General features: G+C 38.7%; 1 protein-coding gene across 2 annotated transcripts in view; it reads left to right on the top strand.

Annotated features, from left to right (window-relative positions):
- Positions 1-2,548: 2,548 nt before the first annotated feature.
- The window catches only part of GUCY1B1 (guanylate cyclase 1 soluble subunit beta 1), a 48,366-nt gene continuing 37,050 nt past the window's right edge, over positions 2,549-13,864 (top strand). Inside the window, exons 1-3 of one of the 2 annotated variants that reach the window (XM_023228093.3) lie at positions 2,552-2,899; positions 3,112-3,297; positions 3,543-3,616. Coding sequence is in view for 1 of the 2 variants with exons in the window: in XM_023228087.3 (XP_023083855.1) it covers positions 2,897-2,899; positions 3,543-3,616 (77 nt within the window). In the remaining variant the exon portion in view is untranslated. Of the gene's footprint in view, positions 2,900-3,111; positions 3,298-3,542; positions 3,617-13,864 lie in introns of both variants that reach the window. The other variant, XM_023228087.3, reaches the window with a different exon arrangement.

Here is a 13,864-nt window from a genome sequence, read left to right as displayed (position 1 = left end):
TAGATTCAGAATGAATATAAGACAATTGGAAATAAAACAGTATAAACATTTACAAATGCAAAAATGTGTTGGACAAAAACGACAATAAGTACAAAAAGTCATTGGACAAAAGGAAAAGTGAGGGTAGAAGAACAGAGAGAAAGGGACATCGGCAGAAATGCTAATTATTCTTTCCCTCTCATATCTTTCTCTAAGTGAGCTTTCCTCATTTTTCATTCCCAGAGAACAATTCAATCTCCTTATCTTTTGCCTATGTAAAGTTTAAGGTGGAGGACACCACAACATACCCTAAACGAGAGAGCATGGGTTCATTGCTTGCTGCTCAAAGGTGAACAGATAAGAGACATAGTTTATTTTTCTTTTATTTTTTTAACAAGTTAAAAATTATTTTATCTATATTATTAAAAAGTCAAATAACAACAGATTCTGGCAAGGTTATAGAGAAAAGGGAACTCTTACATAGTGCTGGTGAAAATGTAAATTCGTTCAGCCATTGTGGAAAGCAGTTTGGTGATTTCACAAAGAACTTAAAACAGAAATACCATTTGACCCCGCAATCTCATTACTGAGCATATACCCAAAGGAGTATAAATCATTGTACCATAAAAGCACATTCATACATATACATTCATTGCAGCACTAGTCACATGGAATGAAATAAACAATTCACAAAGTGAATAGTTGTGAATATATGTGAATTCATATGTGAATTCACTATATGCAAAGACATGAACTCAACCTAGATGCCCATCAATGTTAGACTGGATAAATGTGGTATATATATACACCATGGAATACTATGCAGACATTCAAAAGAGTGAGATCATGTCCTTTGCAGCAACATGGATGGAGCTGCAGACCATTATCCTATGTGAACTAACAGAAACAGAAAACCAACTACCAGATGTTCTCACTTGCAAGTGGGAGCTAAACATGGAGTACACATGAACACAAAGAAGGGAACAACAGCCACTGGGGCCTACTTGAGGATGGAAGGTGGGAAGAGGGAGAGGATCAAAAAACTATTTATTGGGTACCATGCTTAGTGCTTGGGTGACAAAGTAATCTGCACACCAAACGGCCAAGACATGTAATTTACCTATGTAACAAACCTGAAACTAAAATAAAAGTTAAAAAAAATTCAGTTATGTAACACTAAACAAAATTAATCTACGTAGAAAAACAATCAAAATATACAGAAAGTTATAAAAAGTAAGAGTCATGGCCATTCCAGTCACTGGTTCTAATTACAGACGATAGCCATATCAACATTTCCTGTGTTTCCTCCCAGACAATTATTCTTACAGCAACATGTATGTGCCCGTGTTATTACACACATAGCACCTTACTGTGTATTACCTCTAAAAAATGGAAAATTATTACATTCGTGTGTTTTTTTGTAAACCTGACAATACTTTTCTGCATCATCATGTTCTAGTCACCCTCCTGCTTTTTCATGGTTGTTTAATGTGTCATTTTAATGGTTCAAAATTAGTGGTTAATGGTTGTTAAATAATGGTTAATATTTTAATAGTTGTTTAAAACAAGGTGTTAGATTGTACAAAAGGCTATAATCTATTTACTCATTCCACCATTGATGGAAATTTTTAAAGTAATTTGTTGTTTTGCTTTTTTGCTATATACCACTATTTCTTCATCAGTTTCCTTCATCATAGCTCTCTGGGTTCTGATGTCAGCACAATCTTGTTCTGACATTTTTCTCTAACCATATTGAGACTGTTCTCACAACAAACTATTCTCATCTTAGAATATCATCTGGCTTCTCAGGTCCACTTTAGACTGATGACCTCGCTTCTGACCTTGCCCTAAAAGTCAGCTAGAGTCTATATACCTCACGTACAAATAGCTTTAATAAGCTGCCACTTCCTGTTCCTCTAATCTTCTCTCTATGGCAGGACTCAGAGCGTTAACTAACCTAAGGGCCTGGTAGAACGTAAACTGCAGGTAGAGTAGTTAAAGTCTGTGCATTTTGTATTGGTCCCTTTCGAGTTCCTCTGTTGCTGAGAAACAGCAACAGAGGCCCACTCTAGAGTGTTACAAACTCACCGGAATTATGGCTCCCGGACATGGTATAGGAAAAGGTGTCCCACTGGGATCAAGCCTAGAACATCGCTGGATCTTGTACAGTTTAGTAAAGGGCAGGACTGGATTTAACAAGATGCCCACCAAACTACACTACTGAAAATTTTTGGTGGTTCACTCAACTAGTCTCACTGACTAGAAGTAAAAATACGTTTTTCTCAATATTACTAGTTTTAAATTTGCTATAAACTGTTGTGGGACCAAGCCACAGAGGAAATGTTTATCCGCAAGACAAAGATAAGCATGAGGATGTCAACAACAGATGATATTCCTTTTAAGGTCTGTCCATTGCAAAGTACACGCATACACGCTCACACAACAAACACGCCCTGCCCCCTTTTGCTTGTGTTAACCACTGAGGGCAGATCTCTGAATAATAATACATTTAGTGGGTCCACAAGAGCTGCATTTCCTCCGCTCCAGAATTCATGCAAGGAGCACTGCTGGGGCTTCTCCGCTGTCATTGTTAAGGCCTCAAACGAAGGCCCTGTCACCAGGCGGGGGCGGGAAGGCACTGTAGCGCAGCAGCATTGAGAGCATCCGAATTCCCTCCTCTGTCCCTTATTGGTTGAAGAACGGGGGGGCACCGACCAGCCCCCTGCGGCTCGACTCGCCATTGGCCGGGAAGAGGTGGCAATCAGGGCGGGCCGACGCGGCTGTGCTTGCTCCAGCTCAATGCTGCCTCCCCGGCCGGGTTGCGCTGTAGCCGCTGCCGCTGCTGCCGCCGCTGCCTGGGTCCCTTCGGCCGTGCCTCTGCTTGGGGGTTGCCTCCCCGGCTCCCGGTGCAGACACCATGGTAAGTGCTCTCAGCCGGGTGCGGCCGGAACCTCACCCCTCCTCGTCCGGCCTGGCAGCGAGGGAACTGGCCGCGCAGCCGGAGCTTGGCTCGGGGGCCCTGGGAGCTCACCGCCGGCAGCGGGAGCAGCCTCACTCCTTGCCCGCGCCCAGGCAGGGGAGGTGGGAACGCCGCGAGTCGTGGCGGGGGCGATCGGTGCCTTTGCTTCCCAGGCGGGTTCGCCGCTCCACACCGCAGCTTCCTGAGCTCGGGAAGGGGAGGTGCGACGGAAGCGTGGGGTCTTCCTGGCTCTGGCCGGCCCCACCACTGTGGGAGGCTGAGCGCCGGCGGCAGGGAAGGCTTCGGGTTCGCGTCCCCGCGCTGCCCCCGATGCCCAGCCTCTCCCGGAGCGGTGACAGGTGAGGAGGGTGGCAAGATAGCGTGGGGGTGGGGCGGATGGTGACGGGGAGAATCCACCAGGGACTGGGGGGTTGAGCCCCCACAATCCAACCCCTTCGGTACATAGTACCCCTGAGGGAGAGGAGTCAGGGGCGGGGTGAAAGGTTAAGCCAGCGCCTTGGGTGTAGAGGCAGCCGCCTCGCCCCCAAGCCGCTTCTCAGATACAGCGGGTCCCTGACGCTCAAGTCTCTCCCTGTCCCCGCAGTACGGATTTGTGAATCACGCCCTGGAGCTGCTGGTGATCCGCAATTACGGCCCCGAGGTGTGGGAAGATATCAAGTAAGTGGCCGGCTCCCCTGGCTGTGGCCCAGGTCGGCGCCCAGTGTGGGAGGCCCCCACGCACTTCGCCTGGTCCTCAGCCGGCTGGCCGGGTCGCGGGCGCGCATCCTTGGAGGTGCCTCCCCGCGTCGCTCCCCGTTGCAGCTGCGCTCCCACGCTCTGGGACTGGAACCAGGAGGGGAGGGGCGGCTGGGGCGGGGTTGCGAGGGCGAGAACCGCGGAAAGGAGCCCCTAGGGGTCACCACGGCTTCCCAACCCGGCCAGAGCGTGGGAACGCGCTGCCGGCCCTCCCAGACTGGGCGGGCTGGGCAGCTCCCACGGGGATAGAGCCCCGAGGGACCACACGGGCCTCCGAGAGGTTCCTGCCCCCGGAGGCCTTAGAAACAAACGGAAGACTTCGGCTTCTTTATGATTTTCACACCTGGCATAAGTCAGGCCTTTTTGGTATGCTGAAACACGCAGGAGATTATTTCTTGGGCAACAGTGAATTAAGCGCATTTATTCATTCTTAAATTAAGTGAAAATTGAAAGTTTTTCATTTTCCCCAAATCCCACTGCCCGCCCCCTCCCCCAACCCCCCCCCCCCCCCCCCCCCCCCCTTTTTTTTTTTTCTACTGTGTTGAAGACTTACAGTTCTAGGAGGCATTCTAATTTTAGTCCTGGAGCTTTGAGCCCAGTACTGGGGGTATGAATGGAAATACCACACCCACCTGAGAGTTTAAACCTGTTGGAATGACTCACGGGTCAGCATGTCTGCAGGCAGGTTACTATTTCACTCTAATAAAGTTCTACTTTTCCTTCTCACTCTCATAAAATTTGCATGTAACTTACGGAATAGCCGACTACCACCAACTAGCTACTCCAAAACCATATTTATGGGTTTTCATATTAGCACAACAGTCAGACTATCTTTGTAACAAAGTTAGAAGGAAGGGTTACCGGGGTGGGCAGATGGGAATACACTGTTATTATTGACTCTGATTTCCTGTACTTACTGATTTCATTTTGTTGTCTCAGGTAGGTGAGGCTTCCATGCTGTTTTTCCCTAAGCATATTACAGGTATTAGCAATCAATTCTAATAGGCCTTATTATGCAGTTACATGATGGTGATTTCTCATAACTATCTGTTTCCATAGAAATGACCAGGGTTATATATTAAGCACTAAAATGTAACTTTTCTTTCCCCAGGATCTGTATCACTGAGCACTTCTTTCATGTTTCAGAAACCATTTATATTATCCACAGGACATATTATATACATATTATAAACAGAAGTAGAGATTTGGCAATTATGTGGTCGAATCCAATGAGAACATAGGCACCAAAAGTTACTTTGGGATTTGAATTTTCTGGCCATCTTAATAGCACTATAATTTTTATTTTGCTTAGTAGACAGATATTGAGAAGGCAGACATCCAAAAAAGATTGTTAACAGTATAACTTAACTACCTAATTATTTTTAAGCCACTTCCTTTGTAAATTTATAAATGCAATATGTATATATATATCCTCCATAGGATGCTTTTGCATCTGTAAGACAGAAATTCCCAAATGTGCTGGTAGATATGCTATGACAATGAATATGCTTAGAATTTTTAGAGCAGAATAAAAGATGGCTATTATGATTAAACAGTCATTATGTAATTTAACCAGATTTAGATTGGATATCCTAGCCATTATTAGTTTAGATCACTGTTAAATACAGAGATGAAAAATAATACTTTATAGGGAAATATATCAGACATTTTAAAAAGTTTATATTATCAAGAGGTTTGTTTATATTGCTCATATTTTCCCAGAGAAAGTCCAAATATGTAAAGATTCAATTGATGAGAATTTAGCTCTGCAAAATCAAGCTGAGAATATTGTTCCATTGTACTTAAAAAATTATTTATTAACTTACTAATTTATCTTTAAGTAGCTTCCAACAGCATTCATAATTTGTCTAAATAATAAAAATTCCAATCATCCATGACATAATTTTTCTGGTAAAAATGAAACAAGTTAAATTGGTCTTTTCTTAAATAAAATTGCCTCAAGGTTATGCCCCTGCAAGGGAAAAACTGTTAGTCACACTGGAGTTGGTAATCCAGGTGTTAGTGTTGATTCTTTATTTGTCTAAGCATCTTTGGGTGGACCCCAGCTGGTCTTGGATGTGGTTTAGTGTCTGGGCTAGAGAACATGGTTGAACTCTCTGCACTGATCGGATTAAAGCTGCTCCTTGGTTTCCAATCCAATACCCCTGAGTAATTACTAAATGCTTCCTGGAAGAGCATTTGCTTTCCACAGAAAAGAATCTTGCTGCCTAGGGAGAGGGGAGGAGAACCTGGAGGAGTGTAATTGAAAAATTCTCCTTGGGTGATTCTGGTTCCTCCTCCCCTCCCTACCCTCTGCTTCAGGGAATATTACAGCAGTCATTGGTCCAAGATGCTTTCAGTTTTAACTTTTTATAAGCAATTGAATATAGGAGGAAAAAAAATGTTTTTGTCTCAGTAAGTACCAAACTCTTATTTTTTCTTTTGGTCTTTGAGAAACTATCTAAAATGATGTTTATATAAATTTACATAATACTTTTTTGCTTCACTAGGAAATGGCCATCCATCCTTCATGAGAAAGGATGGAAAAAGATGCCAAACATTAAATGACAAATAAAACCCTAAGTAACAGATTCCAGACGGCAGACAGAAAATTCTAAGTGGATAAGGGCCAAAAATGCTTCATTGTAAACTCAGTATCCACTTACACTCTTACCAACAATATAACCATTTCACAAAAGTTTTAAATTCCTCTTAAGAAGAAGAAAAATTGTCTAGACCAAGGGCCAGCAAACTTTCTCTTAAAGGGCCAGATAGTAAATGTTTTAGGTGTTGCAGGCCAAGGTAAAATTGAGGATATTATGTAGGAATCAATATAACTATTAAAATGTAACCACTTAAAAATATTAAAACCATTGTTAGCTCTTGGAGCAGGAAAACGCAAACAAACAACCAAACCAGACAAAGTGGACTACATGTGATCCATGGGCTCTAGTTTGCAGACCTCTGATTTAGACCATAAGAAATGTGAAAAAGCAAGAGACCTCTGAATCTATTTCAAAGTTTGTTTTGTTGATTTCCTTTCAATATTCAGATAGTCCTTTTAAGAGGCTATGGTTTCTAACTAATGACAAAAATAAATTATCAGGGTAGAAAATAAAGTTAGGAGTGATATACCCTAGAAAAACACCTGAATACTTGATTTCCCATCTCTGTCATCCTTCCATCAGCCCTGACTAAACTCATCATTGTGTCAAATTACTGGGTTTAAGTTTAGATTTTTTTTCTTCTTTCTTTCCTTCTTTTTTTCTGGGTGGCAGCAGAGGAGAGCAGTTAGAGACAGGTCTTGCTGTGTGCCCAAGCTGGTCTCAAACTCCTGTCGTCAAGTGATCCTCTGGACTCGGCCTCCCAAAGTATTGGATTATATGCACCACCTCGCCCAGCCCAATTTTAGATTTTCTAACCTCACTGAAACATACAAATTATGAAGATAGATCCAAAACATTGAAAAATCCCAAATGATTAAAAGTCTGTAAAAAAAAGTACGCTGTCCTGGCTTAATCAGATACAACGTTTATCTTTAATGAGCGTAGTCAGCATTTTAGGCACTGAGGATAGAAAAGCAATGATGTAATCCCTACCTTCAAAAAAAATTCTAGAGATTTCATGATATTTCAGTCTTATTATTTGTTTTTATTTTCCTGCCTGTAACTCAAATATAGGAACCTTTTGACTGTTGGAGAGCATATACTTCCAGTTTTGAAATTAATGTGTCTTTTTAAATTTGCTAATCACAAATTAATCATTATGGTTCAAATAAGGAAACACTTTGCTATAAACTAGTTATGGGACTTTCCAAGTTGCCTAAGCTTTCCAAGCCTCCACTGCATAAAGGAAAAAAAAAATACTTTATGGAGTTGATGTAATGCATTGAATAATGTCTGCAAAATGCTTAACATAGTTCTTGACAATAGCTTAATAAATGACGATTATTTTTTCTTTTACTCTAGAATCAGAGTTTTTAAACTTTCCACTTCCCCAATTTACTTGAAAGATATTAAGCCCTCCTTTAAAAAATATTATTGCAGTCTATATTCTATCAGTCTAAATTTTTTTAGCACTCTAGGATAAGTAATCATCATCATCATCATCATTTTTCATTATTTTGTTTTGAAATGCAACATATGCTCTTAATATCCATTGTATCAAAGCAAATTAAAACAAACAAAAGAGCACATCACCATGTTTTGCCATGTTTATTCAGCTTTTCGTATTTATGAAGGTGTGATTTAAACTTCCATACCTTTCTGTAGACCTGCTTAAGTAGGAATAAACCTATGTATGTTTTAAAGTAGTAAGCGTACTTTATATTATAAAGCAATTTCAAATTTCCAAAGTTTTGTTCTCTTTATAATTTTGATTGACTGCTACAACATCCATTTGAAGGAGGAAAGGACTTTACACCTCAATTTTTTTTTAATAACAAAGTTGATTTTCCAAGAGGTTAATTCCCATATGTAATTACTAACTGTCCCAGAGAATTATACATAGGAAGCTGAAAAGTCAGAACTTCAGCCCTTGTTCTTCTGGTGCCAGGTTTAATGCTTCTTTTAAGGTATAATTATGAAATAGGAACTAAACTAGTATACATACAAAAATGAAACCACATTTATTTTCTTACCCGGAAACTTCCTCAGTACAAACAAACACATTAATATACAGACTAAGGAAATAAGTAAACCAGATCATTGTTAGGATCAGGATCCTTTTCTGTAGAAAGATCTGCCAGTTGACCTGAAATACAGAGGAAAGCATTGCATTGTATTGTATGTTGGCTGACAAGCTCACTAATGTTTGAAGTTATCTTTTGTGGCTGGAACTGGATGCCCATGTGTATACTCCATCACATACCTGCTAGTGAGCTCTTTGCATAGGACTCTTCCAGAACCTGGACCATGTCTGGGAGCAGCATGGCAGGCACCTAGGTGATAAGGCGGGTCATCACATGATCTCAGGGTTTTGTGGGTGTTTCTTTTGAGTTTTATTTTGGTTCTGATGATCTGAGGTATTCCTCAGAAGTCAAACTGGGTCTTGGAGTCTTTATTTTCCTTGCATTCTGCAATTTTAGAGAATTAAAAAAAATCAGAGGAGCACATCATTTAATTTGGCATGTCAGAAGGATCTTTGCACATTACAGTGAACATCAGAAATCAGAAAATCTGTATTCTCACTCTTAATATACCCAGATGTAGTTTTGGCAAACATTTACTAAGCATTGTTATGATTTGCAAGAACAATGTCCTTTCTACTTTCTTGCCTTTCTCCAGAATAAGGGCCTCTAGCAAATGTTTCTCTTTAATGTGTTGGAAAACTATAGTTATGGGTTGATGCTGTGCAGACATCAACAGGAAAACACACTTAAGGAAATGAATGGAAATCTAACTGGCTAGATCCAAGGGTAACAGCTCAGCAGACGTGAGTAGTTGCAGCTTTACATTCTCTCCTTTGCCTCCTTGTTCATTAAAGAGGAAATGATGGGAGAAAAAAAGGTCTTCATTGTTTGTGTCTAGCAAAATGAAGCATCTTTTTCTGTGTCAAACTATATCAAAAAATAGTGAAGTTAAAGTTGTTTTTATTCCAGGTAAAAGTAGACATTCTGAAGTATTTATTGGACCTCCTTGTTACTGTGGCTTTGGTTCTGTTGCTTATTCTGGTCTACTTTCCCTTCATTGTTGAATCATGAATTATGAAATTGTTAACTTTATTGAAATTCTTTGTGGTCAATCTTCAGATAACCCAAACATGAAAACCTTTCACTCAACTTGTCCTACATACCCTTAGCATTCCAGCCCCATGGACCTGTTTTTAGTTTCTCAGCCATACTGAGCCTTAAATGTGTCCGTTTAACACCTGTGCTTGGTATGGTCTCCTTTTCTTCACCCTCCCCAACCCTCCTGTAAATGTAAACACCTGTCAGCTTTGAGATGTCAAAACAAATGTCACTTCTTAAGGGAACCTTCTGTCACATCCAAACTTTTCCCTTTCCTTCATAGTGATATAATCCAAGAGTTTGTACTTAAGTATTTGTACTGCTGATTAATGTCTATCTTCCATGACTCTAGCCTCCATAACTCTTCCTAGAGTGCTCTCTCCCTCCCTCTCTCTGTATATTCAATAAAATATCAGGCTCTCTTTCTGTAATAAAAATATGGATGTTTATATGTGAATGATGTATCTTTCACGTTTTTCATTTCCAAATAATAGAGCACATACATATTTTTATCAAAGGTTTTTTTTCTGCAACCAGAATTTATGTCAGCATGGTGACATCTTCAACTACTATTTAAATAAAAGCTGTTTTCAAATAGACATTTCTTTTTCTCCCAGATTTATTGAGATATAATTGACAAATAAAAGTTGTATATATTTAAGGTACACTTCATGTTTTGATGTACATATACATTGTGAAATAATCACTGTAATCAAGCCAATTGCCATATTCATCACCTCACATAGGTGCCCTCTTTTTTTGTAGTGAGAGCACTTAAGGCCTACCCTCTTAACACATTTCAAGTATTCATTATAATATGTTCATTGTAATTGTTAATAGTGACATTGCTGTGCAAAATAAACATTTCTTATATCAGCAAGGGCAGAAGGTACAGCAATGTAGCAATACATAACAGCACTTCCTTTTGGAACCATCAGAGTTCTTTTGTTTTCTCATGTCATATGTGGATATATTGGAAGGACTAAGAACTCTATTGTTAGAATGACGATTTCATACGTCAAAAAACAATTGCTAGATTGAATTCAGGACATGACTAAATCCTTTAGCAAGTGCCTAAAAGGCAGGGATGTGTGGTGCTGTTTAAAGTCAGTGTTATAGACCATAGCTCAATGTTTAGAATAATAAAATTAAATTTGAAAACCAGATGGGCTCTCACCACGTCATGCTATTTTGAATGTAATATGTCACGTATATTAAACAAATACCATATGGTTCTGCAGTCACAGTCCTATATGCTTTATAGTCATTATCTCAGTTAATCCTCATTACCATCACAGAAAATAGATTCCTTCATTATCCTCATTTTGCAAATAAGAAAATAGAGGCTTAAAAAAAGCTTGCCTCAAACACTCGGCTATTAATCATTAGAGCTGGGAACTGAACACAGATAAACTCATAATTATCATGTTATATGTTTTCTTCCAAAGAGAAAGACCTATAGATAACCAATTTAGCAAGGACATGGGCAATGTTTCTGCGCATTAGTACTACCTGCTGGTTTTTCTTTTTTCTTGGAATGTTCAAGCATGTATACAGGTGATTTTTGACAATAATATTTTTAAAGGTGAATTGACATAAAGCATACACACAAGTGTCTGAGTAAATTCATTTGTCTGTTAAAGCTGCTGACAATGGCTCAGCAGCTCAAACGAAGGTTTATAAGTTTTGTGGATATGTTTTCAAAATTGGAGAAATTACCATTAAGGGTCTCTTGTGTCAGGCTGGTCACAGAAAGAAACATGCAATTATGTATCAAGACTGTTGTTGCTTCCCCTAAAACTGAGGTATGGGTGTCACTCATGAGAGCATTTATTGTTACTGTTTACAGTGCTTGGATGAGTGAACACATTGACATGAAAGGACTGACCTTTACCAACTAAAAGGGGGTTCAGGCAGGAAGTCTTTACTGGATTTAAAGGGCCTGTCTCTCCACTTGGCAGTTCCCTCAAACTAGAGTCTCTCCTTTGAGGGTCAGGCTTACTGAGAATCATTAGATTAGGCTATTGAAAACTCAGAAGCTATTCATGCTTCACAGCCACTTAGAAAAAAGGAATATAAAGTTTTACTTTTTTAGATGTTATATATAGTTACTATCCACAGTTTATAGTGGGGAATTTTAGTTTTAATAATGGCTGGGGACAATGCAACATTATGGTACCATTTCAGCTCACATCAATGGACCGTTCTAGGATTTATTATCAAGACGACATCTACATACTGCTTTTTAACACAGCATGTGTTCTGATAATGTTGTTTACAGGATCAATAGTGTCTTGGAGCTGTCATTGGTCAGTTTGATTGTTTGATCCTGATTGACCTTTTCTGCCCAAGAGCAGACCTTATGTTGAGATTATGTTTTCAACATGCCTGTGTTCAGGCTCTCCCCTTTCAAAATACTCCACGGAAAACTTCTTTAACTGAAATATAGCAGTCTTATCATATTCTTAACTTACTCTAAAAATATACAGTAGCAGAAGCTCAGGGCCAGAATATGAATTCAGTTTTTCTATGTTCACATATTGTAGTTAAGGAATATCTCCTTGTATGTGAAGTTATAAGAAATGTTACCTGGACATTTTGGACAAATTGTATACCTAGTTTTAAAAAATAAATTATAAAAGATTCTTAATTTTGAAAGCAAATGATGGACTTTTGTCAGTAATGTTTGATTGCTTGTTTTTTTGTTTTGTTTTGTTTTTTTGTTTTTTTTGTAGGGAGCTTAGAAACATATGGGGAAATCGATTTAATTCATTCATTCACTAATTTTTAAACATGTATACCTTTATTAAGCACATACGCAGTTCCAGGCACCTGGGTTAGGCACCAGTAATTACGTTAAAAAAAAAAAATTCCCAACTTACCAAACACCCCCACTATAAAATACCAACTACCTTTTTGTGGAAAGGTAATTAGCATAAATAAAGGATCTGCTTAAATTCCAGCAAATAAGAGTAAGTAGGAAGTTGACTGCTATTGGGAAACTATTTCACTTATACGCATTCAACTTCTAAACAGTTATTGTGGCTACAAATACAAAGAATGTGTTATTTCTGATTTTGCTCCCAGGTGAGAATTTGATCTTTATTTTTAAAGCTCTTACGGGAGACAGAGCTTGTTTGTTTCTTGGCTATTTTAGTTTGTAAATTCTATCAGCGAATCTGCATACTAAGTGCACATATTTAGTTTAATCATTTGATTCTGAATAAAAATGACTAAGATTTTGTTGTCATTCCTCCCTTCTCTTCTTCCACTTGCCATTTCCTCTTTCTTCTTTTTCCGTTCCTTCATCTTCTCCAACATACCAGTTAGAGGAAGTATCAGGCATTAAGTGTGAGAGAAGTACTATCCTGAGGTTTTTGCATGGATTAATTCCGCTAACCAACACAATGACCGGAGGTAACTGCTGCTGTTAGCCTGTTTTGCAGATGAGGAAATGAAACACCATGAGGTGATACTGCCCAAACTGCACATGGGATTGGCTTAGTTGTTTATTTTCCATACTGTGTGAGGAAAGACTATGACTTATGACATAGATGAAATCAAGGGAGTTTCTCTTTATGTAGGTTTGCTTGTTAGCCAATGAAAGTGCTTTTTAAACTTCAACCTATCTAAATATGTATTATTGTCTGCTGATCTCTTTCATTGAGTAATCCACTGAATAGAACATTTTAATGCTTAAACCAAGCAGTCATTGGGTATGTAAATACGGCAAGTCATAGTATTTGAAAATAGTGAAAGACTATGTTCACCTGGGATTCGGTAGGGCTTTTAAAAATAAAAATAATAATAGTAAGCAACAACAGAATGTAACACAAACTAGGACGCATGAGGATTGTAGTGCTGTTGGTTATTATTTGATAGATGAGCACTCTTGAAAACAGTTTAATCCAATTTACTTATAGTTTATATGATATTTTTTATCATCTAAGAAGCATTGAAAAAAATGACAGTGTATCCAGAATTTTCAGGAAAATCCTAAACTGTGGTTCTCAGGGAAACCTGTGGGTTTTCTCACATGTAAAATAAGTGTAATTTAAATAATAAGGAAATTGCATAATTGACCTGTGATGTATTTACATAATTACACAATAATAATTAACAATGTATATATAATGCAACAATTTAAACAAAATTGGAGCTCAAAAAATAATTCTGAGAGAATGATTGAGTCTAGAAAATTTGGTTAATGTACTTGGCTGACTTTGGATAATTTAAGCCCATATAAATTCTACTTATCACAAAAATAAATTTTAAGTTATTAGAAGTGTTATTCTTGCCTTTGCTTTTGAGGAAAGAACTTAAAAGTTATGGGATAGCAAAGTGGGGGATGGAGAATTATGAAGTAATATTACTTGAATTATGTAAATTGTTTATGTAATCTACATATTAGCTTACTTCCTGACTTTTCTTTCTTTTACTGG

Source organism: Piliocolobus tephrosceles, chromosome 3 (assembly GCF_002776525.5).
Source record: "Piliocolobus tephrosceles isolate RC106 chromosome 3, ASM277652v3, whole genome shotgun sequence".
In the NCBI taxonomy this organism is placed as follows: Eukaryota; Metazoa; Chordata; class Mammalia; order Primates; family Cercopithecidae; genus Piliocolobus; species Piliocolobus tephrosceles.
The sequence above is the reverse complement of the archived record's forward strand: the minus strand, read 5'-3'. Positions and strand labels throughout refer to the sequence as shown.